Here is a 26,055-nt window from a genome sequence, read left to right as displayed (position 1 = left end):
GATGTTACAGACGAGCTGCGCTGCTTTTACAAAACGCCAACGTTAGTTTGAACGTGCTTTTTATAACCACAGTTCAAAGTGGCTTGTTGTTCCACAAGGTCACAGTCCGCCCTTCATCGGGCTTTCTTTTAATAATCCCGCCACTGAAGGCAGTTGAGCCACAAGTGTAATGGCGTTAATGAGTGCATTGTGCAACTGCTTTTAAGATTTGAAGGGACGATTATTGCCTCTAACTGAAGCACAGTTGAAATGACTTTGACAAACTGCATGCATAGTTAAGGATTTTTCAGGACTGGTTTTCATACCACGCAGTTACTTCCCGTGCGCTCGCTCATTTCCTCGAGTGCCTGTGAATGCCTGCTGTCGCGTTGTTGTCTCAGTGGGCAGCCTCTCCCTCCAGACTGCACTTACAGTACTCAAAACACTTTGTTTTCAGATCAATTTATTTAGTATAAGATGGAAGATCTGATCGCCACAGCTGTTTCCGCCGCTTTTCACAACCAGGGTACATAAAAACCAGAAATATCACTGCAGCAAGATGCTACCAGGGATGAGTGGTAATCATGCGCTGTTGTATTTAAGATGAATTGACCCTTTAGTACACACATGCCAGGCTGCACGGTCAATCATCCAGCTGACAGGAAAATGAAAATGTTGCTTCTGCTGTTTCCTCCAGACACTAACCAGCTCTGACCAGCAGCGTCAGTGTCCAAGCTAACGACCAGTGGCTGAGCTCTCTGAATTTCAGAAGCCACGTCAGTTTCTATCTGGTGCCTCGGTCCTAATCAGGACCCTGTAGGACCTGGCCGCCTGCCACCGCTAAAGCAGCAGATGCATCATGATTTATTGTATTGAGTCGGCCCAAATAAGCAGACACAGTCCATTTCACCGCCACCGTTAAAGCAGCCATTGATCCAATTAAGTTGCCGTGGAATGAGGGCGGCTGGACATCCAGAAACACGTCAAAAATCACTGGAAGAATGACAAGGAGTGCAAGTCTGGGTCACTTTATCTTGCGTAAATGTGTGCCTTCGCAGGGTGAAGCAGGTGTGCTTGAGTCACTCTTCATCTTTGACAGCGTTTGTCGTGTAAATGTTGTGGTAAACCAGCAGGACTTCCAGCTGATGTTGATATAGATCTGTCGCCATGCAAATCTCATCATGCAAGGATAACCCCGAGTCGACACGGCGAGCTCGCTGTGAGGAGCTCCTTTACAGCGTGAGAGATAACACACGGACGAAGTATGTTGAAATGTTTTTGAGGAAACTTTGGGAGCAGAAAGTCCAGAGGAATGCTGTCGTATGGTGTGATTGAAGGTGTTTCCTGTGCTGCTGTAGTTTGAGTTTTCTGTTTAAGAGAGAAGGCGCAGAGAGAAGGCAGTATACATGATGATCACGACAAATGCAAAATCACACGGAAAATACCAACTATGAATAATGAATGCATTGATCAGTTTCACTGTCATGCATTACTTTACAAAACTCTTCAAACATGTAATAAAAACTAGTTTTTGGGCTCGAACTAGCAATTATATCCATCGTTCATTAATAGCAAAGATAATCTCAACTGATCCAGTGTTTTCTTTTGGTCTACAAAGTGTCGCTTTGTCACTTTGATGCCTTCACATTGCTCGTTTTGTCCAACCAGAAGTCCAGAACCCGAAAATAACTAGTTTACTATGATGAAATACTAAGAAAACCAGTGAATGTTTGGCATTCTGTTAAAAGATTAAAAACATTATAATGGATAAATTCACTATTTTCAATTGTTTCTACTTAAGAGAAACACTTTAATGAAGAGAATAGTTCATTGCAGCTTGAGCTAAAACCATTTTGCAGTTAATTAATCACCTTCAACAACTTTTGAAGCTAAAATGGCTAAAATTTCCCTCGTTCCAGTGTCTCAAATGTGAATATTTGCTGAATTTCTTCGTCTTCTGTGATGTTCCAGTGAATATTTTTGGATTTAAGACAAAACAAGCGGACATCGTCTTGGATCTTGGGAATGAAGTGTTTTCATAATCATTATGCCTTCATCACAGATGGTAGAGAGATGACAGGAAATGAGGAAAAGAGAGGCAGGGAGATGTAATTAATCATAAACATGATAAAGATGGTTACAGACAAAGTTGCAGCTTATAAATTTCACTTCAATTTCAGCTCAGCCTTGGACTCATCACCCGACACACACGACAAATTGCCCCTGAACACTGCCCTCTCTCCACCCGCCTGTATGAATATTCATCTAATTTGCATACGGGTTGCATGATTCTTCTGGCAGTTTGAAGGTCAGAGCAGGGAGATAACACCACTGATCCACATTTTGTTGAAATGTGTTTAAAGGCTTCGCATTCATGCAAAACTCTCCCTCAACCATCTGCGTTGCTTAAACTCAGCATGTATTCATACACAAGCTTCCTGGTGCAGTATTTAAACTATGTGGCTCCCAGCCCTCACATCCACGTCCTCCTCCCTCTGCAGGAGCTGTCTGAAGGCCTGGACCTCGACGGGTTAGGAGAGCAGGCACCAGACGGACACGCCAGACTGACAGACATCTGCAGCGGCGCAGCGGGCAGCAGAATGGCATCCATAGCTGAATACTACGCTGGCAAGAACGTGTTGATCACAGGAGCCACGGGCTTCATGGGGAAGGTGTTGGTGGAGAAGCTGCTGAGGTCCTGCCCCGAGGTCAAAGCCCTGTACCTCCTGGTCAGACCCAAAGCCGGCCAGTCCATGCAGCAGAGGGTCAGCGACATGATGACGTGCAAGGTAAGGGCCGAATGTGCACTAGTGTGTAATATTTGAACTTTCATGTGTGATTTATCCATTTACTGCTCACCTTGTTACCTTGTTACTCAAGACTGAGTACATATCAACGTAAATAGAGCAGGAAATTACAAATCCACAGGTGCTTTTTGGTAGGAAACATCCAATCACTGAGCTTGATATTCGGTTATCTGGGCTATTAATGACAACACATTGTGTTTTGTTCCAAACTGTCCTTCATGACGTCTTGACGCCGTCAAAGATAATTAGTTTACCATCATAAAGGAGTAAGAAAACCAGCAAATATTCACATTTAAGAGGCTGGAACCAGAGAATGTTTGCTTACGAAATTACGATTGATCGAGCTGATGGGCCTGTTGGTATTTAAAGCCATCCACCACACCAAAGCTAACAGGAAAAACCACAATTTTTCAGACACAGTGTTGAAATAATTAGTGTTGAGTCTGTGAAGGAGCATTGAAGACGTCAGTAAAAGAAACTTTGTTCTGGTTCTGGTTTGGGTGCATGTTCATACCATCGTGTGGAAAACGAAAATCTGAAGCGCCCATGTTGGCGAGGGCAGTCGGCCCTGTAATACTTTGAAATGCAGCACTCAGTTAATGTGGAAAAGCAGCAGAGAGAGAGCCACTTGTTGAGAAAGTGCTCCTGTTAGACCATCGCAGCAGCACTTCAGAGGCCGTCCAGCCAGGTGAAGCTCAGCGGACGCTCTGACTTGTGGGATGTGGATTCAGACCTTTCACAATCAGGGATGTTCACATGGCTTTGCGTGGTGTGAGTGTGTTTACAGAGCAATAGAAATTTGCCTGCAAATTATAGCACCAGCTGCTGTTGCCATGGTGACGCGAACTTAACGACCCCGAAAGAGTCCGGCGGTTCGTATTTGAGTTTCAGCCGAGAGACACGAAGAGTCAGAGAACAAAAATGAGGAGTGTGATGAAGAATACCAAGAGGGATAAGTGAACTTGGTGCGTTTGAGCAGGAGGTGAGGAAAGGAGGAGGGGCCCAGGGAGATCAGAGGAAGGAGGGGGGGCAGCTCCAAACATGTGGCGTCAGCTGTTTCAGGCCAAGGAGCAAAGCATGACTCAACAAAAAGCTCCAGACTGTATGTTGGACTTAATGAGGAGCGAAGGATTGACGCTGGGTGCGCATCGACGTGCTCGCAAGCAGCTGCTGCAGCTTCTGCTCTGCTCGGCTGTTGTTGGCCTCAAACTGTCAGCACACCTAAGAAAATCACACTTTGGCTGTATTCCCCTTTCTGTTTCTCTTCCTCCCTCTAATAGCATCTATTTTTACTGCTCCCATTGAACCTCGGTACTGCGTTCATTATTCTGCTCACCGCTGTAATGCCAGCGGAGCAGCAGTCTCGCAGTTTGTCCCTAAATTTAGCCTAGCGCTTGTGGTTTTTTTTGTCTTTTTGCCTTTATTTCCCCCCACCTTCTGTCAAGATGCTCCAGCCATCCAGGAATCACAGAACACCTCTCCAACCATGTAATTAGTTCACTGTGACACAGCAGTGCTGTAAAAGTGCCAGTTAACAGCAGCCTGTAATTTCTGCCCGGCAGAAAAGGGGAGAGTGGGCGACGTATATTTTATAAACGGCACTTTAAATGCATGTTCCTCCTCTGCTTTGGCTTTTATGGGAGAGAAGGAGCAGTAATAATCAAACTGTTCCTTTTAACCTGCGTCTGTGTTGGCTAACGAATCAGCAGCGCAGCAGACACTCGTAAGCCTGGCGAAGCCAAAAGAGACGGTGCGACTTAGACGGTGCTTTGAGCTAAATGCTAGCATGCTCACACTAACAACATTAACATTAGAGTTGGGCATTTCAAGCAAAAAGAGTATTTGATATCAACCTTTCTTCAAAAACACTGCGTAATGATTTAATAATGATAAGGAAATTTTAAAATCACGACCCATCCCTAATTAACACGCTCATATTTAGCATGTTCACCATCAGCATGCTAACATGTGCTAATTAGCACTAAGCACAAAGTACAGTTGAGGCTGTTGAGCATGTCTTCAGTTTTACAGGGATTTTATTTCAAGTATTGTACAAAGTAAAATTTTGACCTTGATGAAAAGATCACCATCAAGTCATTGCAAGCCCTTCTGAGGGGAACGTGAATGTATCATGGCAATCCATCCAATCGCTGTAGAGATATTTCAGTCTGGACCAAAGTGGTGCCACAAGGCTAAAAAGTTTGGTCAAAGCAGTAGTTTGATATTTTGGGAGTCTCACTGCGATGACAAGACTCTGAAGTCACTACGTCCAGCCAGCTAGGACAGAGCCAGGCGAGCTGTCTCCCCGTCTTATGCTAAGCTAAGCTAACAAACTGCTGGTTGGTGGTTGGTTCATACTCGACAGACAGATATTAGAGAGGCTAAAAAGTGTATTTCCCAAAAGTCTCAGCAGCAAAGCAGACTCTGAGAAGCTATACCAGAGGAGGATTAAAGGTTTGCTTACAGAGCTCTGCTCCACAACAGTGTCCTGCACGTGATTAAGTCCATAAACCTGACGTGGGTCGACTGGATAAATATGTAAAATTTCAAAACGCCCTTTGCGTAGCAGTAAATATTTAACCCACTTCATCTTCACAGATATTGACGTATCGTTTATCTGCTGTCAGCGTTTGCATTACTTGCCCCATGACAATTTTCCATTGGATTTGGCATCACTCTGACACTGATAGCAGGACACTGCTTGATGCTCTGCCAGCTGCAGACGCACTCATGCTCTGTCCGCGCTGAGAAGTGATGTCATTAAATTTCCATGACCGGAGCCTCAAGTACTAATTGCTATTCATGCGAGTCCTCAGGTCAGTATTATTCTATTCAGCATGGGGATAATTCATGAAGGAGGACGGCGGTTTTGTCTCTCGTGTAGCCTCTCCTCTTATCCTTCAAGCCAGGCCAGTGTCTTTCTTACCACCTGTTGCTAGGTAACGACCAAGAGATCTGTCCCATGGTGTTTTTCAAAGGACGCAATCAGGGGAGCTGCCCCGAGCAGGACAGGGACAAACCGATAGGAATCTCATTGTCCGTGTGCATCTCCACTGCACCGACTCTGACATTTAAGCGCTGTCTGTCTGTGCAGAGGCTTCTTTGATCCAGTGGAAATGTTTAGACGCCTGCTGCTCCTGCTGCGCTGCCAGGCACTGAATGGCATGTCAGGCACTTGATACAAGTAGGCCTGTGGGTACACGGGGCCTCTCTCCGGCTGTGGCATGCGTTTCTCACCCACCAGCTGCCTGTTGAACCCAGCAACAGTCTTAAGTTCCATCTCTGAGGCTGTGCAGCATCTTCATACTGCAGGTCCTGAGCTGCAGCCACAAGAGATGGGGTCAGATGTCGGGTGGAGAGGTGGGAGGTGGAATGCTTTGGGTAGAAAGGGATCTTGTGGAATTTTGCCTCCAAGGCAGGAACCTGGTTCTGTGGCAGTTTGCTCGGTATTACTGTAGAATGACGATTGATTATTGCTTGAGAGGCTATTCAGTGATCATTGTGGCAGCTGTGACAGGTGGCTGTAAATGATTCTGGATTTTGTGATTAATCGTGATTGTAATTATTGATTCATCTTCTGTTATTCGTGGTTTTTACGAGCTTTTCCAACATAAAGATCATGCAACACAATCATTTCAGAACAGATAACAGACCCAATCAGTAGATACGTGAATCTAGGACGTGAATAAAATATGTCAAACCAATAAAAATTAAAAAAACAAATGTTTAAAAGTAAGACCAGTAGGAATATGTATTTTAAATTACCTTTCCGTCTTTACGTAAGTCAAAAAACAAACTCAAATGTCGTAAGATTTGCCCTGAAAGCTGTTCTTCCTTCACAGTTTCAAAAGAGGCAGTGTTTGCCTTTTTAACCATTTAGCAAAATTAGGCCTAAGGGCCACAAGAACCTGCTCATTTACAAGCAAAAAAAATGGCCCAACATCTTCTGGTTCCAGCTGTTTAAATATGATCATCTTTTCCATTGTGCTTAAAATATAACAGAAAATTTTAAGCTTTGGCTGAAAGCTCAACAAAGCTCGCAGGGGAACCTTTGACTAATTCATCAGTTAAGAGAAAAAAACGATGGCTGACCGTAAAAAGTAGACTTCAGCCCAGATTTTGGTCCAGTTATTACTGTTTCCACCCTGCGGGGTCTCCTTTCACAACATGGTCTGATTAAACAAGGCCTACCTGTTTTACTTTGTATGACTAATGCGCAGCCGCTGGACGCCATTCGCTGAATTTGTGTTTACTCACCATATTTGTTCAAACATGTCGCGCGATGGACTGCGGAGCAGAGAAGGTCACAAGTAGAACAAGCCTTTTACTGAGCAGATGTTGATTTTGGTATTCTTTTAATTCACAACGTGCAGCACATGACAGAACGGACATTTGGTCAAAGCCGTTTTCATTTCGGCTTTTCCCGTCTTGCTCTAACAGGAGTGTGGTAGTTTTCTTTTTTGACCGTGTCGAGTCACGTTGGTGTGTTCCTTCCTCTTTCATCCCCTCACGTTGGCATGATGTCATCACAGCCTTAACTGATTCATGGTCTGCCTCGACTCTAAGGTGGAGAGATGGCTGCTGACGATTGCGTTTAAGCATATCTCATTGAGAGTCTGTTACAGTTATGTAAGAGCGTCATGCCTAACATGCCTGAAATACCGGTGTGGTGGGGACGTCAGTGCTGCTGCAAAGGGGAATAAGCCACACCTGTGTCTTCTATATATTCACAAAGGGGTGATTTGAGTTTAACAAATAAGCCAGCATAACCACACTAACCATTAGTGAGCTCTGACACAAAGTAATTATCGCTCTTACAGAAACTGATGCTGCCTTTATGTGGATGGATGTTGATCTTGCACGTTTCTGAGAGGCTTTGATAACTACTTGCAGCTGCTAAATTATTAATAGTGGTGCATCGTAGAGACACTTGGATGTGCTGTAGCGTACAGTGCGAGAAGGTTTATGTGCATGCTCTCCTTGAAATACAAGCGCTGTTGCACTGACTCACCTTCTGATTTTGTCGCTGCAGAACGAGCAGCTCAGAAGTAAATCCCAGACTGGAAGCAGCCCTTCCTGGTCCCTGCTCTTGTATTTCTTGTCTGGGTTCACAGAGGATGTTTGCATCAGACTGAGCCCCCTGCTCCGTTGTTTGCAGTCATTTTCCCATTATCGCGCCCCGATCCAACATGACTACATTGTTGTATTGATTTCCTCTTGTTTGCATCCAGGTGATCTTTCCAGCGGTATAAATATTCAAGATTTATTGATTGCCGCTGACTCACACAGGCAGCTCTGTGTTTCCACTTGTGGAGCTGATGAAAATCTTGCCTGAATTGTTCATGCCAGCTGTCAGCGTAGGCACACCTGAAGCATCTACTCCAATACTGCAATTAAGAACAGACCGTTCCCAACATGCCTCCCTGCCACCCTGCTATGCATTCATAAGATAAGTCCTAATGTGTGGCAGCATGTTTAAGGCGTGTCAAGCTCTGCTAAAACAGCAGTTTTCAGGGATGAGATTGAGCGGGGTGACTTGGGGCATTTGCTGCGTTGAGTCAGGGACTCTGAGGAGGAAGAGGTTGTGACTGCCAGTCTGGCACATTTCGAGGCATTCGCTCCTCATCTGTGGTTGGTTGGCATGCAGTGCAGCAGGCGAGCAGACTGAGAGACAACCAATAGCCCGACAACTCCTCCCCAGAGAGAGGGGCAAGGGGGAACCAATGCTTTTGCGTGTAATTAGGCCGCAAATTAACTCCAGTTTATGAAACAAATTAGCACATTAAATGTCGCTGGTGAAGTCATTAAGGCAGCGCAGACATGCGTAGTGAAGACTCGGTTCTTCGGGGGACTGTCGTAGCCCAGTGCCTCCACAGCATGCGGACAATCTGCCAGGCAGTTTTCCTCTCTCTCCACATCCATATGGCTCCTCAGATATCTATGGCAGAGGGCCCTCTGAGCTGTGATGTAATGGATTTTGACACTTTTATTACGGCCACCGAGGACACATTCTCGTCCATACCTGTGTGTAATGAATCAAATCTTTTGGGAACACCAAATGGAAATTTCAATAAAGTGTGACAAGTTTCAAAGGGCAGGGCAACTTTAAAGTGCTCCTTTTTTCTCTTCTGGCATTTTGTTATTGGATTTGCTTTAATGGATGGTCGATGCTGCGTAAATAGCTTTAGGAAAGCAAAGGAAGTCAACAAATGGATCGCACTGAAGTATAGAAAACATGGTTCTGGATTTCCTTGTCCCCACATTATTATTTGGCCTTTGGTTGATGGTGTTTGTGTGTCTCTGGGTGTTATCGATCAGGTCAAGAGAAATGAAAGCCAGCTTTTTGTCCTAAAAGGGGGCAGAAGGTTGGTTGAGGCTTCAGGGTCTGGTGGCAGGATCAGAGAGGATCGAGTTCATCAAGATTAACACCCGCAGCAGCTCTGATGAATTTATTCAGGAAATCAGCCCTTTTCTTTAGCGCTGCCTGTGAGACGTGTTCTTTGTTAAATGGAAGTGGTTTACAGGGGTGAACAGCGGCTTGTTTTTGCCAAAATACCACATGTTGTGGCTGCCGCAGTATGAGCAAAGATTTAATCACTTTCTGTGTGATGTTTGGTTTGACGGCTGCAGCTCCATATCTTAAACTCTTGTGTTATCCTTGTCCCGGTGCAGGATTTGTAGACAAACCATGGTGAGTCAGACTTCAGTCTCAGAAATGAGGACTTGAGACTTGACTTGGACTTGGCTGCTCTGAGAGTTGACTCTACAAAAATTTGTCTTTAGACTTGAAAACAAAAGCATGGACCTGGTAAATTCCCAGGACGATAAAGATTGAAAAGATTAAAAGCCTACCTGTAACAGGAAGCTGAAATAGCTGATTTCACTTTGCAGTCCCAGCTAATTCCTTGTGGTATTTAATGAGGACACAAAGGTTTGCAGCATGCATCGTGAACTCTTATATCTGTCCATTTGCTCTTGAGGGGTAGTAAAATTCTCCTTGACTCAGTGTCAGGTCCCTGTCTGAAAGACTGGAACGCGATGCTACCGGCATGCTGAACACCAAGCCCAGAAACTCTACATTTGCTGTCACTGTAAACCTCATTACTCTGCTCATATTGATCTTTTCAATTGAGTTGTGTACAATGATAGCCCAGCGCCAGTCATGAGAAAACCCTCCATTTTCATTAGTTTGCTGTGATGAGCTGCTCACTGCAATCCTTGATCACTCCCCTAAGCTCTTAAGAAGCTGTGAGATTCAGGGTTGAAAGAGTTGAATTAAGAGATATACTGTAGCCGACATTGTCTCCCTTAAGAGGGCCATGAAACATAACACTGTTTGCAGACAGTGCTTACCTTAAGATAAACCTGCTCCCTCATGCATATCAAAGTGTGTGCTTTAATACACTTTTTTCTCCTACATTAATCAGAGTTTTGTTTGCATCCAGGAGCGACTTAGTGGATAAGCAAGACTCAGCATTTTAAAGCTAATAGTATGAAATCGGGGCTTCAGCAGGCACGGTTTCCACCTCAGACTGAAGGTTTGGGTAAATTTTGCTCAGGACAAGTGTTGAAATGTGTGACACAGGCTGGTTAAATCTGTTTTTATGCCAATGGGACACCGAGGCAGGGACAGGGATGGAATGAAGACAGGGTGAAGGAGAGTGCAGATGAACCCTTTTTCTCCTTAATGTGCTGACAGCCCCAGGGGTTAGCCATGTCTGTCGTTCGTCACAGCTTCCCATGAGACTCCTCGCATTTCTGTCTCCTCCGAGGCTCAGCTTGTTATCCTTACTATGGGGCCTTGTCAGTTTGGCAGATGAGAAAGACAACCTCACTGGTATCTGAGAAATAATGACTGCCCTCAACCTCCACCACGTATGAGCATTTTGTGCTATTGCCCGTCGCCGACGGTGCTGGAGGAGTAGCCGGAGTTTTGGCCATTGCTAATGACTTTTGGAAAAACCTCTTTTGTCAGTGATCCTGCTCACATCCTATCATTCGACTAATTTAGACAGTGCATATCAGGAAATGGAGGTCGTCACTGAGGGTGCAGCCTTTAATTGCTTCTGTCTGACACAGTTTGGCAGACCTTCCCCAGCTACACTAAATTTTCCAGCTCCTTCATCTCCGATTGGTGGTGTCCGGCTTACTCAGCAGATACGTAACCCGCGATGGCGCAGACAGCAGATGCCTTTCAGACTTGCACGGGTGTTACAAAGGCACAAAAGCGGGAATGTGTTGGTGTTTACTCAAAACTCAAGAGAGCTGGCTGTGGGGTTAGGTTTGGGTTAAAGGGTTAGGGTTGGGGTAAGGGCAGGGTTGGGGTTTGGCTTTTGGTTTTGATGGTTAACGTTAGGCTACGACATGTCAACGAGGGTCGTCGAAAGGTACTAGGAAACCATTTCTGTGTGTCTGATCATTTATGAGCAGGAGTTTTTGGTCAAGATACTGAACTTTTCACTGCTCAAGACTGCTTAAAGGTCGGAGTATCCTTGAAAGGAGTAGTTTGTATTTGGTGTCAGTCTAACACATCTGAAAGCAGAAGGGTTTATAGCTGCTCTGAATGGCCAGGTTTGAAGGCCGGACCACCCTTCATATGAGGCAATCATTTTTCCTGAAAAGTTCTTTGAATTTCAACAGTTTTTATAATCAATTAATTGTGTGAGTCTGCAGTTGTGACCTCCAGTCTGTAACCTCTGAAAGTGTGACGAGCATGGCCATCATTATCTCTGCTTGCCGCTATGTCTTTTTGTGACCACGCTCACTCATGAGGACCTTCGCCAAGAGGCTGGGCAGAGTTAACATTTTGCTACCATAAGCTTTTTAAACAGTGCCAGAAAAGAAAACACTTTGCTGATGCTTTCCTCACCGCTTTGTGCCTCTTCTGTGTTATCCTTGCTGTTTCTCTCTCTGTCGTGCCTTTGCGTCAGGGGAAAGGTCTTCCTGAAGGGGTACTGTGAAAAGAGTGGAGCCCACTTAAAGGGAAGCTAGTCAGAAAGAGAGGCTGTTTGAATGGCATCTCAGGTTGCTGGGCTGAAAGTGAAGTGCCATTAGTGTTGGGTTTCTGCGAAAGTCCACAGAGTGCCTGCTTCAAGCACTCTTGATGGAAGACTTATTGCCCTCGGGGTCATAAAAATGGAAGTGTTCAGCGCAGGGGAAGGATGAATGGTGACCCACATGTATGAGCAACATCCTCAAGTTCACAAAAGAAAGTCGTTTACAGAGCTGATTTTACAGAGGGCCTTGGTCAAGGCCATGACTTTGTTTGGCTGACCACAAGACGTACTACTAAAACACTTGTGGCTACACTGCAGGGACGGCTGTGGTGATGTTTTCCCCCTCAGAGCGTTGAAGAAATGCGAACTGGTGGGCTATTGTATTCTTGTACAAGGCAGTTTGCTCATTGATGCCTGTGGGTCGGAGAAGGGTGTGATGGTAAATGCGAGCGGTGGAAGGCTGGCACAAGAAAAGAGCCTTTTATTAAACAACGCCACAGTCCCACAATGCCATTCTCTGCCTGTGCCCACAACAAAGAGCTCTCTGAAGCCCACTTTCTACAGCCTCATTCACCCTTCTGAACCTGATGCACTGTCTCCCTGCTGGGACTTTCTATAATTTAACTTTGGCTCAGGGGTGTTTCACACATATCTTTTTGGCTGTAGCCTGGTAGATATTAATGCTGCAGCTTCAGTTGGGCAGTATGTCATGGAGTGAGAGCGTGCATTAAAAAGCTGGCTTCCATTTTTATTGTTCAAGTGTGCAGTAAGTGATAGCGTTGAACAGTCGTCTCATTTCCCTTTGCCACCCAGAAACACTTAGCAGCCCTGTGTGGCATTATTACCATAGTAAAAGCAGGCGGGGGCACTGAAGTTCATTTGCATTTTAATTCAAACACCCAGGAGGAGTTGTGTGCATTGACAAGCATCAGGAGGCATCTGTAAGCGAGGTGCCGACGAACGTTTGAGAATAGATGTTGTTGTAAATGGAGTTATATTACACCACCCCCTATTCCACAGGGAAACAGGCTCATTGGTGACAGGTGATAGCATTGTGATTGGGTATGAAAGGGGCATCTTGGAAAGGCTCAGGCGTTCACAAGCGTGGATGGAGCGAGGTTCACCACTTTGTGAACACACGATTGGATAAAGGATATTAATGCATGGGCTCGGGAAGACTGTAAAACCATGCAGAGTTTGTTTACATTTTAAACATTGTTCCAACTTCTTGGGAATCGAGGCTATAATGCCGAATTCATGCAATGGTATGAGGAGTTAATGATTTGTTGTCAGCAGTGTTCTGCAAAGTATAGAAAGTTTACTTTGACTTGATTCAGTGAAAATTGCATGATTTTTGAAGGGAGTCTGGTGACTTCCTCCCTGGGTGACAAAGGGAGTGTATCAAGGTTACTGTTTAATGTATTTGTAAAATTTGATATGTTTGCTGTCCCAAACATCTGCCACATACTTCAGACTGTGTCCCTGCCTCCTCGTTTTGTGTCGTAATGCTTTCACACAATATACTGATAATGGAAACAGACAGCAGACAGATGATGCATATTGGTGCTGCAGCTGCTGGCGTACTGGCACTGCCAGTTGTAGTGGTGCAGACTATACATAATTAAAGGCTAATTAATATATTTAAACGCTGTGGCTCTGCCCTTCCTCTGCATGTTTAAAAAATATGTGTTTTCATATTTATAACTAGCCGATTGGCATTTCTAATCATTTCTAATATGACAGATATCACCTTCAAAACGCATACCTTTGAACTTAAACTTATTTGTATGACTCCAAAGTCTAGACTTCTAAGTAAGTTTCCATTATTGAAGATCCACTATTTGAAATATTCAGGGACAGTCGTGCTGTGAGGAGAAGCTGTCCTCTGTTAGCGTCTGTCCTCTCACTGCCGTCACAGCCCACCGACACACAGAAAAACCTTAGTGCCATAATGGATGTTTGATGAATGCTGTATTTTGGAAATTCCACATGTATTATAAAGCTCATTTCCAGTATTGGATGACGTCGCCGTTCTGGAAATCAGGCCTGCGTTGTCACACAGCTGCACTCTAGCCGCCCACGCCGCTGCATATGGTGAACGAATCAGTGAATTTCTGTGTAATAAAACTATCAAAACAGCAGTATGGTGGTGGCTTTATGTAGACTGGAGGGTGCTCACTGATTACAATGGAGTGGATTTATGATATTTAGCATAATTATCTTTCTGTTTTGATGGAGAGCTGTTCGGCTGTTAGACATCATAACTGGACTGGCTTGTGTTAATACAGACCTGCATTAGGGTGAGTCTGCACTTGATCCTGATATTGCCAGATATTCTCAGTATTTGCGGGTATTAAATCATCTCACAGTGACTTTATTGTGATTATAGTAACCCCATGACAGCTATGAGCAGTAACATGTTGTGGTTTAGAGTTCCTCCTCAGTGAAACCAGCTCTTCTCATTTCACTCTCGAGATTCTTCTTTGTGCCGTTTCACCGCTGCCGACATGATCTGAGGCACTGAAGGTGTTTCTTCATGAAAAAGCAGTATTTGTACAAAATGGTCTTTTTTCCAATTTGAAGTTGCAAGACCAGCGAGGCGCATCAGCCCCGGCTGATCCCTGGAGGCCTTCAGCTCCTCTTCTGTCTGACTGACAGCGTTCTGTGTAAGTTGTCACACTGAACTCTTCACCTGACGTCCCCGACAGGTACGGAATGTGACAGGGCTGGAAGAGGAGTTCACCTTAGATGTCAGCGTAAACTTTCTTAAAGACTTCCTCGCGGGTGTTGGACTGCTGCCAGAGTCTGGGTTGTTTGTTGTTGTTGCCAAGCTACACACCCTCAAGAGGAAGCTGAGGTCATTGCATGACATGAAGGGCTCTGTGAATCATGCAGTATGGAGGGAACAGTTGGCGCAGTAAAACACGTGTCGATTCGGGTTTTTTTGGCAGGATTTTAGTGAGAAAGCTGCACATTGAAGCTCTTCTTTGACTCTGCAGACTGTAGATTACTGCCAGCAGAGGGAGGGAAAGCCCTTTTATTTTTGCATTACATAACGATAGCAGTGCTACACCATCATGCAGAAAATACCGCATGCATCCCCCTCCCCCAGCTGGGAATAGTTCTGGTTCTGACATTACATATTGTACTTTAAGACTTGTGCCTAATATGAGCAGTGTGGGGTGTTTGGAGAAGAGAGGAACAGCATTACGGAGCAGAAGATTGATGGGGATACAGAACATGAGTACATGCAGCTGTTCGAAGCTCTTTGATTCAACATCTGTCCTCTTCAGCAAGAGTGCTCTGCTTACCAGGACACACACATGCACACAGAGCGGCAATTTCATAACAGAGCGCACGCACTTTGATGCCAATCCCTTCGCTGCACCCTCTTTTCCTCTCCTCATGCTGTCTCTGGCTGTCTGTCTGTAACATGTCTGCGTGCACAGCTGCCACAGAAATGTCAGCCGCGTTGGCGGCAAAGCAGGGCTACTCTTTGTGACTCCTGATTGGAACTGCACCGAGACACGCATGAGGCAATGTGACATCTGGCTGACTTCCTCTGCTGTCTTTGGTTAGTGTCACCCAGTGCAACGCAGTGGTTTCAGGCTCGGTCCTGCAGGGATTCTGATGCAGCGCTCGGCGCTCTGCAGGGCGCGTCGGGCAGCGAGGCGTCGGTAAATGTAGACGAGAGTTCGCTTATCCCGCCTGCATGTTGGAATGTCGTCGGCAGCCCCTCAGTGAGCAAACAGCAGTGTAAACAGGTGGAATAATATCGCACAAGCGGGGCTTTGTGTGGACTTCCACGTGCGGCATTACGCAGAATATGAAGTGCATGTGCGCTCACACACTTGTTGTCATCAGTCAGGCAGGTCCAGACAAGCATTTTTAACCTGAGGGATGAACTTTTTGCTTCTGCTGGAACTAGTTGCTGCAGTACTTTTTACATTATTAGTCATTTATTTCCAGCAGAAATACCCCACATTCACTGCCTCCAGCTTCTCCAGTACCAAGATCACCGCAGCTGGAATATCTTTGAGTTTTCGACTGGTGGTGTGGTCTTAACCGGAAAATATAATCATTGCTTGCAGCCCTGCAGTTTGGAGCGCTAAGCGGTTTAATGCTGCTCATGCCTCTCCCCAGAGAGGAGAACGTTCAGCTGTACATTGTTGGATATTTATACACAGCACCGAGAGTCTTATGTATACAGCGGGGACTATATTTCCTCACTGAGGCGACTCGCTGACCTCTGTTGGTGTGTGTGTGGGTGTGTGTGTTCAGACTTGGGCGTTATGAGGGACCACGCCTCGTCTGACTCATGTCACTGGCAGATAAAACTCAGAGGTCCACAGTAGAAACCTCTTTGTCACACCCTCACAGAGCCAGAGTAGCGCTTCTGTTACAAGTGCAAATATTGACTCAGTCAAATTTCCTTTTAGTTGTGTAATAAGGCAGATAATAATCCAAAATCAGCTCCCATGAGCACTTGCAGGTCATTTATTGGCTGTAACGTTAAACTTCTACTGGAAGTCATTTACTTCTTTGCTAAGAGCAAATGTTATGAAAGGGCACATATTGTGTTCCATATCGGTGTGTTTTAGCAGCTGCTAATAGATTTTTTAAAATATTTCTTCATCCATTTGATAAAGTACTTTGCTTCGTCAGATATTTAATTTGTTGGATTATCCACAAACACACATTTCCATCTGGTTATTTTATCTGTAAACAGTTTAAGTTTTATCCATATGCCCCACTTAAACCTATTTTCATCATCAGTCAGTCTCTCTGTTCTGTCTATAGATGAGTTTTTTTTGGCTATCAAATGTCAAATAATGACCAATGACCAAAATTAAATGAATGCATTGTGAATTTTGCCAGAACAGTGATCGAAAAACACAGAAGTAGAAGTTAAGACCTGGAATGAAATGCAGAAGCAAAAGCAAATCTTGCACCCTTTTGGGCTCTAACAACTGTTTTTACTGTAAATGACGCTGAAGTTTGGCGAATCATTTCAGCACAGCAGCCTGTTACTAACAGCTGTCAGTGTGGAGGTGTGGAAGACACGGTGTCCTCAGGGGAGAAGGTCACATGTCTTTGACAAGACAGCAGCACGAGGACCACCGTCCACTGATCCCGCTGTCTGACCCGTCTCATGACACAAACGAGGACTTGGAAACGAGTCTGGTGGTGACGCTGGAGCTGCACTGTGACGTGGGTGCTTTTTGCCTGAGGAGGTTGTGCAAAGGAGCACATTTGTCACCTTGGCTGACTTGAGATCATTTGCATTCCTTGTCATGCTATTTTAGTGTTTAGCTGTCGACGCTCGAGCCAGTTTTTATCGCTGACCTGCCCTTCATCTCTTGTCTATATGGCAGTAATTACACGTGGCATTTACGTCGGTCGCTCTGTTGTTTATTGAACGCAGCTGATGACTAAGTTTGGGCGTAAGCTCATCTTTTGTGCTTTGTGTCTGGCAGCTTTTCGACCGAGTGCGGGAGGACAACCCCGACTTCCACCAGAAGATCATCCCCATCAGCAGCGAGCTGATGCAGCCCGGCCTCGCCATCTGCCCGGAGGACGTGGAGAAGCTCAGCGGCTGCATCAACATCGTCTTCCACTGCGCCGCCACCGTCCGCTTCGACGAGCCGCTCAAGTGAGCATCACATGCGCAGATTCATCTGCTCTTTACCATCCCACTCATGCACAAGCAGCTCACACTCTGCCACGGTTTGCATCATCTGAAAAACACTGAGATTATGAGCTGCGCCGCTTCTGACATTTCAGTGAACCAAATAATTCACCAATAACACACACATCTGCTAATTGTTCCTCACAAGCAGGAAGTTCCTGTTGTGAGACGTCACTCCAGAGCATCTGCAGCTGGCTGAACAGGCCGCACTCTTTAATTTATTTTAAGCAAACAGGAAGTGGAGCTGTTCATTACATTGGGGTGAGGGTGTGGAGAAATCGACCATTCGTAAAGAACACAGTCGCCCACAGAACTGTGTGACAGTATGGCAAAAACAATAGACGTTCCCTCTTTATTCAGGGAGCCACGGTCTGCACAAACGGCTCCTGTGATCAATCCAGAAGAATTCAGAAGACACTAATGAGAAGTTTTAATCTCCCAGGTAGAAAGAGAGCTGCGATCTGAAGCAGTGTGGCAGTAATGATGCATCCAGGTGATGCGCAGGAGGTGATTCAGAGGTGGAGCTGTCACTGTGTGTTCTCTGCAAAGATTTCCACATGATCCCGCCTGGTTATGTTTTTCTTCTGTGGGTGATGCGCTGGTGTTCTGCTGCTCTTCACTTCCCAAAATGTTACTGAATCGACAATGTGTTCCGTCGCATCCCCAATATTCAGAATCTATCGCCAATTTCTCGCCTCAAAAATCCTCAGAAATGGTGAAATGGCGTGTGGAAATAGTCAAAAAAGAGAAAAAAGCAGTTTGGTGCTGCATCGCGGTCCACCATTGGCCACCCTGGAGACACTCACCTTAGTGTATCCAGTGAACTCACGCTGCACATCTGGAAATTTCTCACGTACACAGAATCTACACACTGCGCTGTTGAAACACGCTCAGTTTGAGGTTATACTTAGTGTGAATAGTATGTTGGTATATGTGGTGTTTGGTTTGTCCTCTCTGGGCTACTGTAGAGACATATACATATCCTCTGCATGTTGCACCTTTAATTTTAGTGTATCCTCTGTGGGAGTATTGCTTCAAGCAGCAGTAGCAGCTCATGCTAACGCAGCACAGCTCTCACCACACTTAGGTTTGCTTGTGAGCGCTGGTCTGAGGTCAGCCCATCAGAGCACCACGTTGACGCTGAGCCGACAGACAGCGGGAAAACCGTCCGTTTACACTCTGCTTAGGCCTCCGACTGTAAGACTGTGCACAAATACACAAACATGCTCTGCTGCATCTTCTCGCAGTGTAAATGCCACGCAGTGAATCAGGTTTGATCCTCCGTGTGGTTTATACACTGCACAAAGGTCATGTCAGCTGTAATATGTCAGTGTTTAATTGCATGAAGATCACACACACACACATCTTACGTATCCTCCATCAGAGTTAAAACCTGGCTGTACAGAGAAGGCTTTAAACAACACTTAGAGCTTCATATGGAGAGATAAAGTGTCCTGTTAGCTGTTAAATGAATAAATAAAACGTGACATTTCACTGACGGACGTGGGATTAAAGCTGCAGTAAGTGGGTGTGTTCGACTGACGCGTTCTTCTGGGTTTCGACGGCTCGTGTTTGGACATGTGTGTGGAGGCGAGGACACCTGTTCGCTTTGAGTGACGGCTCAGTTTGGATGAGGCTGCAGCACTCGCAGCTTTCTATTGATCCGTTCCTCACATCTCTCTGTCCAGCTGTGGCCGTCTGACCGCCGCAGACTGCCGAGAGGCCTTCACCTTCTCTCGTTTTGGTTTCTTTTTATCTACCTTTCACCGCCACGTCCACTCTTCCTCTCTCTTCCCTCCCCGTCTCTGTCATCTCTCTGAGTCATTACTCTTGTCCAGCGGCCGGCAGCCTTGTATGTAAGCATAAATCAGACGAGTCGGGTGTCTCTGTTTAAGGTTTCAGACACCTCAGGTGCTCTTTATTCCCAGCAGCTCTTCATCCACATTTAAAGGATAACTCCTCTTTATTTAGTTTGGAGCATGTAAACATAAATGTGTGTATATAGGCCAAAGCAACGACCAATCAGACGTTAGTATACGTCTGTATTAGGAAGAGAAAACGAACATGAACAATAACATTTGGGCTGAAACTAACATTTACTTTTTCATCATGGATTAATCTAACCATTACCTTCTTCATTAATTGATTGTTTTTGTCATAAATTCCCATCACAATCTCCATAAGCCCAAGATGATTCATTTAAATCACTTCTTTGGTCATTTCCTCTCACTTTAGAAGCTGGAACTGGAGAATTTGGGGCATTTTTCTCTTGAAATGATTCATCAGTTTTTAGATTAATAGTTGCTGGTATCTTTTTTCACGTGGATCCACTGATCAATTAATCGATGCAGATTTAGATTAAATTATTACTCAAGCTGTCAGCTGTTCATCACCGAGCGTATTTGTCGTAGTTGTGTGCGCACCGTTTTGTGCACTGAGGCATAATTATCAACAGGGTCGCAATTAATGGATATTACGACTATTTTGATAAATCTTTTGGTTGATAAAATGTCAGAAGTTAAAAGTACGGTGGCTGAGAGAGCTCAACTTGCTGGCTTGTTTTTTGGCTTGTGACCCTTTTAATAGGAAGCCGAGTTAACTTGTGACCCAAAGGTCAAAGGTTACATATATGTTGTGAGCACTTGAAACAAAGAGCAGGATGTCTTGAAAAGTCTTAGATTAATAGTTTTTCTGTTGCTCATCCACGTCCAGATTAGTTTAATTAATTATATTGTTAAAAAATAATTATTACAGACTGCTGGAAAGTATTGATAAAGATGCGATTTAATGCTGCATAATCATTCTTCCATATTTTGGACAGGGTAATCATTAAACAGGTATTAAAAAGATATTTTTGAATCCTGCAGAAAGAAAAACTTTTATCTTTGTAAGATTATTATTTTCAATAAGTTTTACAGGCCTGAAGGGGAAAAACTCTCCAGTATTTTAGAAGAAACCAGCAAAGATGAGGCACGTCTGAAAAATTAAAGCAGTTTTACGCAGCAAATATTTTTTTTAATATTAATAATAATATTTCCTAACTTGGTAATCTTCTTATGACTGCTCAGATCTGTTCTGTGACTGCAGGTGTTAATTAAAGTAATAATGTTCCTCAGATCTGCCCAAGCTGTAATAAAGTTGAGTTCTTCAGTTTCACAGATGGGCGGTGAGTCAGACGCAGGAAGCGCAGCGGCGCGTCCGTCTTTTCCCGGCTGCCCTGCGTGTGGTCCCAGAAGGTGGCGTGAAGACGACATGCCCACACACTGAGCTCGTCCTCTAACAGCCGCCAACGCCCCCCCCCCCCCCCACCCCCACCGCTTTGCTCACGTTTCTCTGTGCTGCTGCTAACAAGCCTGCACCGCCTGACCGCATCTGATTCCTGCCGCGGACCTCGCCGCCCACCACACACCAACACACACCGGCTTTTCCTGTCACACACACCTTGCGAGCACCGCCCACACAGAGCCAGAGAGCGCTCTTATCTCGCAGCGTCGGTCCAAACTGACCCTCGGTGTTTCTTAGTCGCCTCGGGCGCAGTGGACACGGATCCACTGCTGAACGCGGAGGTTCGCCAAGTGATGCTTTGCGGCCCACGGGAGCTTTTCTTGACTTCGACCAGAGCTAAAACAATTCAGAAATGAATCAGGAAGCTGAATCGAGTCACTGTGTTTTCATCCCCGGGGCTGCGAGTTCTGAGGAGATTCAAGGTGGAAACTTTTCATGGGATTTAACTGAAATTGCTGCTTTTCTCTGTCTCTGTATCAGCGCAGATAAAACATCTTTGGGCTTTGGACTGTTGCAGTGATTGTTGCTTAAAAGAAAAAATAATACTCATTTTTTAGAATTAGCATAATTATTAGTTGCGGCTCTGCTGTGACTCACTTTGTTCAGTTTTCTGTTGCTTTGAAGCAACAAACAGCTTTTTTTTATTTTTTCTGCCTCTCTCTGTATGCACACTTCATCACTTATTTATTGATTCCAATTAATGGAGGAATCAGGAGCGCTTGGATTGATTGCAGCAGCTCTTTCCACTAATGCAAATATGGCAGAATTATGAAGGCAGTTACTCAGATGGGTCAAAATGCCGAATGTGCCTTAGATGGCATCACAGTTTGAACAACATGCAGCACCCTCGCTCCTGGAGGAGGGAAAAGACGGGAAAGCAACAGATTTCTCCTCTGACGCGCACACACACACACGCACGCACACACACACGCTCACAGTGTCTGACAGCGCATCTCTTCTGTGCTCTGCAGGCACGCCCTGCAGCTGAACGTGATGGCCACACAGCAGCTCCTCAGCCTGGCCAAGCAGATGCACCACCTCGAGGCCTTCATTCACATCTCCACCGCCTATGCAAACTGCAACCGCAAGCACATCGACGAGGTCATCTACCCGCCCCCCGTCGAGCCCAAGAAACTCATCGAATCGCTCGAGTGAGTGGATGAAGGGCTGGTTTTTGGGGCCCGAGGACGAGAAATCAGTTCTTTGTTCAGTTTGATTCGTATTGTATGAAATAGGTACAATAATGCACTCTATTAGATATATAATGATATACTTCAGAGTTCATAAGATTTGGTGTATCCACGTCTTGTTGGGGACTATTTTCAGGAGTGGATTAATCCACATTTGGTGCTCTGGAGGCAGCAGGATGATGTATGTGAGATAGAGTTGAAATAAACTCCAGTGTTTGTAATGAAGGTAAAATCCCATCCAGTGCAGAAATGTGGCTCATTGATTTGTTTTTGGACAACAATGGAGCTCTGTCGCACACACAAAGAAGATGTTTTAGGCTTTGGCTTCACAGACGATACTAAGAAAAGAAAATACAGACTTTCACCAGAAATATTCACCCCAAAAGTGAAGAGTGGCTTTTTTGATCCTGAATATTTTCAGGACACTTCTCCATCGGTTCTGAGTTCAGTATCCAGTTCTGGCCTGGCTATCACTGAATCACTGCTCACATTTTTTCACTGATTTTAACAGAACAAACAGGAATGAATGAGCTGAAATGAGTCAGCAGTTCAGTCTCATTGTCAGGCGAAGCCCCGTCCTGAAATGTACTGTGGATAATGAAGCAGAAGTGGAGAAAATAAAATAATTGCTGCTGCATGCAGCACAGTGGAAGCTAGATTTCCTGGTGCGTGTTGAACACCAGTAGTGCTCGTTCAGACAGAAACGTGGAGCTGTAGGAAGTCTGTGAACTCTTTGAAAAGAACTTTTCGCCGCTTTCAGACTTTCCAAACATCCTTCTTATTTTTATGAGCGTGTATTTAGCTTTTATATTACCGTTTATTATAGAATAAATCTATAGACTCAAGAACACTCTGGACTTTTTAAATGATAAATTACAAAGTTGTTGCCTCTACCTGCAGCATTACAGCCCTTATGCAGTAGTTCTTAACAGTCATAACTCAGTACGCTGCATGCTGCGTTTCCCCGCCTGAGCCCTTCATTTCTGTCTTCAGGTGGATGGATGATGGCATCGTGCGTGACATCACGCCGCGACTCATCGGCGACAGGCCCAACACGTACACCTACACCAAAGCCTTGGCCGAGTACGTGGTGCAGCAGGAGCAGGACAAGCTCAACATCGCCATCATCAGACCCTCCATAGTGGGAGCCAGCTGGCAGGAGCCTTTCCCCGTGAGTCCACTGAATACTGAAAATATGTGTCTGCTGCCGTGTGGCATGGCCGATTCTCCTGTTTTCAACACCAGAATAGACTCATAGCTTAAAACCTAACACTGCTGCCTGTGGTAAATGTTAATTAGCATGTTTGAATGACTCGGGTCACGTTTTCTGGATGCCGCGCTCATTGCGAGTCCACTCGTGACAGTAAAATGAATGGAAATAAGATATTGATCGATGTAATCCTGCACAGGTCAGTGCCGCTCCCCTGTGGCTTTTATCTTAAGTGGCGTAGGATTAAAGCAAATTGGTTAATATCTTGGCTGAAGACCCGAGTGATTCGTCAAACAGCTGCTGGGATGGGAGGGTTTAGGTCGGTGAGGAGGGCAGAAATGAGACACCGAGGGCGGACATGCGCTGACAACCTGAATGTCACACTGAGGATGGGAAGCTGGAGGGTGCAGGGAAGTTCACGTGAAGGCCAACCTGAGAGTTGAGCTCTGCACGTTGAATGTTTCCATGGCTTAACTGCTTTTAGTCAGGCTGCAGGCGTCCTGACGTCTTCACTTTTGAAGAACTGTGAGGAGGTATGAAAATCTTCCTCCTCCTCTTTTGGGAACTTACACTTTCTGAGGATCTCATTAAAAGGCATCTGTTGTAATGCAGAACTTGCCTGAGAATACTAACATTTTTAAGTTTTCTTGTGCATCAAAGTCATTCAGTCGTAGTTGTCTGTACATCCATGTGAACATTGCAAACAGGAACTGCTAGTGGCTAATTCGAAGAAGATTAAAAATCAGGGCTTGCGTTGTAGTCCACAGAGTAATTCACTGAGAGCATGTACTTCCTGTTTACATTCCCCAAAGCATTATGGAGGCGTCCTGACCGCTGCTGAGGGCTGAGAGTGATGTCAGGTTTCAGAGGCATTGAGTTGTTTGAATCAATTATCATGAGAAACAGCAAACATTTGAACTTCCTTTTCTTTATTTCATGTCATAGATTGAATTGCCTTTAAGGTCGTTCACTGTTCTTTGCCGTCAAATGAGAGGTAGAACCTTCTGGAGAAATGATCAAAGGGAGATTTAGAAATTTTGCTGCATAGATAAAATACCAGAAGAGCAAAGGGAAGTCCTTGTTTTTCTGGCGTCGGGAAATGTAGGCCTTGTGTGTGCGCACTGGGACTCTGACAGCAGTGCCTGGCTCCGCGCTCAGCCTTCGGTCGTAAGCTCGGCCTGGCAGCGACTCTTCAAAGGGCCTCGCTCACACTTGGCCATGCAGTCGCCTTGGCAGCTCGTGCCAGCGGGCGCTGTGAGGCAAAGGGGGGGGATGGGGCTGCTTATTTTATACGTTTGTGTTCATGTGTGGGGTGTTTACAACCACAACGTGCATCTAGTTCTGTCAGTATGGCTCCGTAACGTCATTTAACCCACATATATGATGCAGAATATCCATTCAGAGATCTGCCACTTCAGCCTGGCATGAGGCCACCAACAGATTGTGGTGCTAAAAACGCTGCTGGCCTCAGTGGCCTGTTCATGTTTGCACTTATTATTAGACTCGGGACAAGAGTAACATAATGGGCGACACGTTGGAAACTGCAGCAGTCTATAACCAGTGGTTTCATCCATTTTTAATGGACTCTAATTGAAGTTGACAATCACTGCTCCCCGGCCTCCCCTGTTCTCCCACCACAGGAAGTAACATGACCCCGAACAGCACACATACACAACCACGTACATGCTGCTGTTGCTGTCTTTCTCACTAGAGGTGCATCGCAAATCTCTCTTGAAAGATTGTCTCGTTGTAGAGAAGCTACCAACCAGAAATTTAAAACCGTCCCCCACTGGACGATGGACGTAACCATCGAGAGGCAACGCTCAAGTGCCAGTAACTGTAGTTCCTCAAATGGCCACTTGAGGCTGGCTCCAAAAGCGAATCAGTCCCCATAGACCCCCACGCTAAAGCGTGACAGCAAATATGCAAAGTAGGAGGTAGAAAATCACAAGGTGCAGACAGAGTCGCTCAAACATGTCTTTTAAAAAGCTCTGATTCACACGCTCTCTTCTTACACTCAGGGTTGGATCGACAACTTCAACGGACCAAGCGGAGTCTTTATAGCTGTGAGTAAAAATGCTCTTGAATCTCAAAGTTTTTTTTAAAACACACAGAAAAGTTTTAAGACGCTGCTCTTCTGCGTTCAGGCTGGAAAGGGCATCTTACGCACCATGAGAGCCAACAACGACGCGGTGGCTGATCTGATCCCCGTGGACGTGGTCATCAACCTCACCCTGGCTGCTGGCTGGTACACGGCTGTACACAAGTGAGTGCCAGAGCCCAGCTAACATCCACAAACAAGTCAGGCATCTTTAACCTTTAACCCCGACAGCAGTCTGTCTATTTAGAGCTTCAAAATGTATATTTAGACGTATTCTGTGTTGAAAGTTGTGCTGTATATTCTGTCATCTTTATAGCCTTAAAACTGTTATACTGCACACACATAGAGTTTATTTATAAGACTGCGCTTCCTGATATGTTATGTCTGTTCAGACCAAAGTAAAAGACCACAGGTAAACAGATCGAAATAGCTTTCCTGGTAGAGGAACAGGAAACCTGTTTGAAAAAAAAACCTGGTGTCGCTGTCTCCTACATGCCTGCTGTTTTTAAACATTTCAGTTTTAACAAGCATCCAAACTACTTAAAGCCTTGAGTTTTAAGAGAAAAGGGAAAATGACGGAGCTGAGCCGACCGCTCCCACGTGATGTCAGATCCAAGGAAGCTGATAACACGGGTTTGAGAGCTAAATTACATTCAAACAAATGTATTCCAGGAAGGGAAATAGATCTTATCTCATCAGTTGTTATGTGATTAAATGAGTGTTTATGTACCCGATCTGTGTTTATTTTAAGAAGGAGAAAAGAAAACTATTGACTATTGCTCAGTTTCTCAGTTTGTA

At 45.1% G+C, this 26,055-nt stretch overlaps 1 protein-coding gene across 1 annotated transcript in view; it reads left to right on the top strand.

The window, feature by feature from the left end:
• LOC139350512 (fatty acyl-CoA reductase 1) overlaps positions 1-26,055 on the top strand; it is a 48,711-nt gene that overhangs the window by 15,766 nt on the left and 6,890 nt on the right. Inside the window, exons 2-7 of the mRNA XM_070991967.1 lie at positions 2,481-2,768; positions 17,260-17,435; positions 21,728-21,907; positions 22,940-23,117; positions 25,178-25,222; positions 25,304-25,422. Of these exons, the coding sequence (XP_070848068.1) occupies positions 2,481-2,768; positions 17,260-17,435; positions 21,728-21,907; positions 22,940-23,117; positions 25,178-25,222; positions 25,304-25,422 (986 nt within the window). The remainder of the gene's footprint in view (positions 1-2,480; positions 2,769-17,259; positions 17,436-21,727; positions 21,908-22,939; positions 23,118-25,177; positions 25,223-25,303; positions 25,423-26,055) is intronic.

Source organism: Chaetodon trifascialis, chromosome 22 (assembly GCF_039877785.1).
Source record: "Chaetodon trifascialis isolate fChaTrf1 chromosome 22, fChaTrf1.hap1, whole genome shotgun sequence".
NCBI lineage: Eukaryota > Metazoa > Chordata > Actinopteri > Chaetodontiformes > Chaetodontidae > Chaetodon > Chaetodon trifascialis.
Note: the sequence above shows the minus strand (reverse complement) of the source record. Positions and strands in the feature narration are given on the sequence as shown.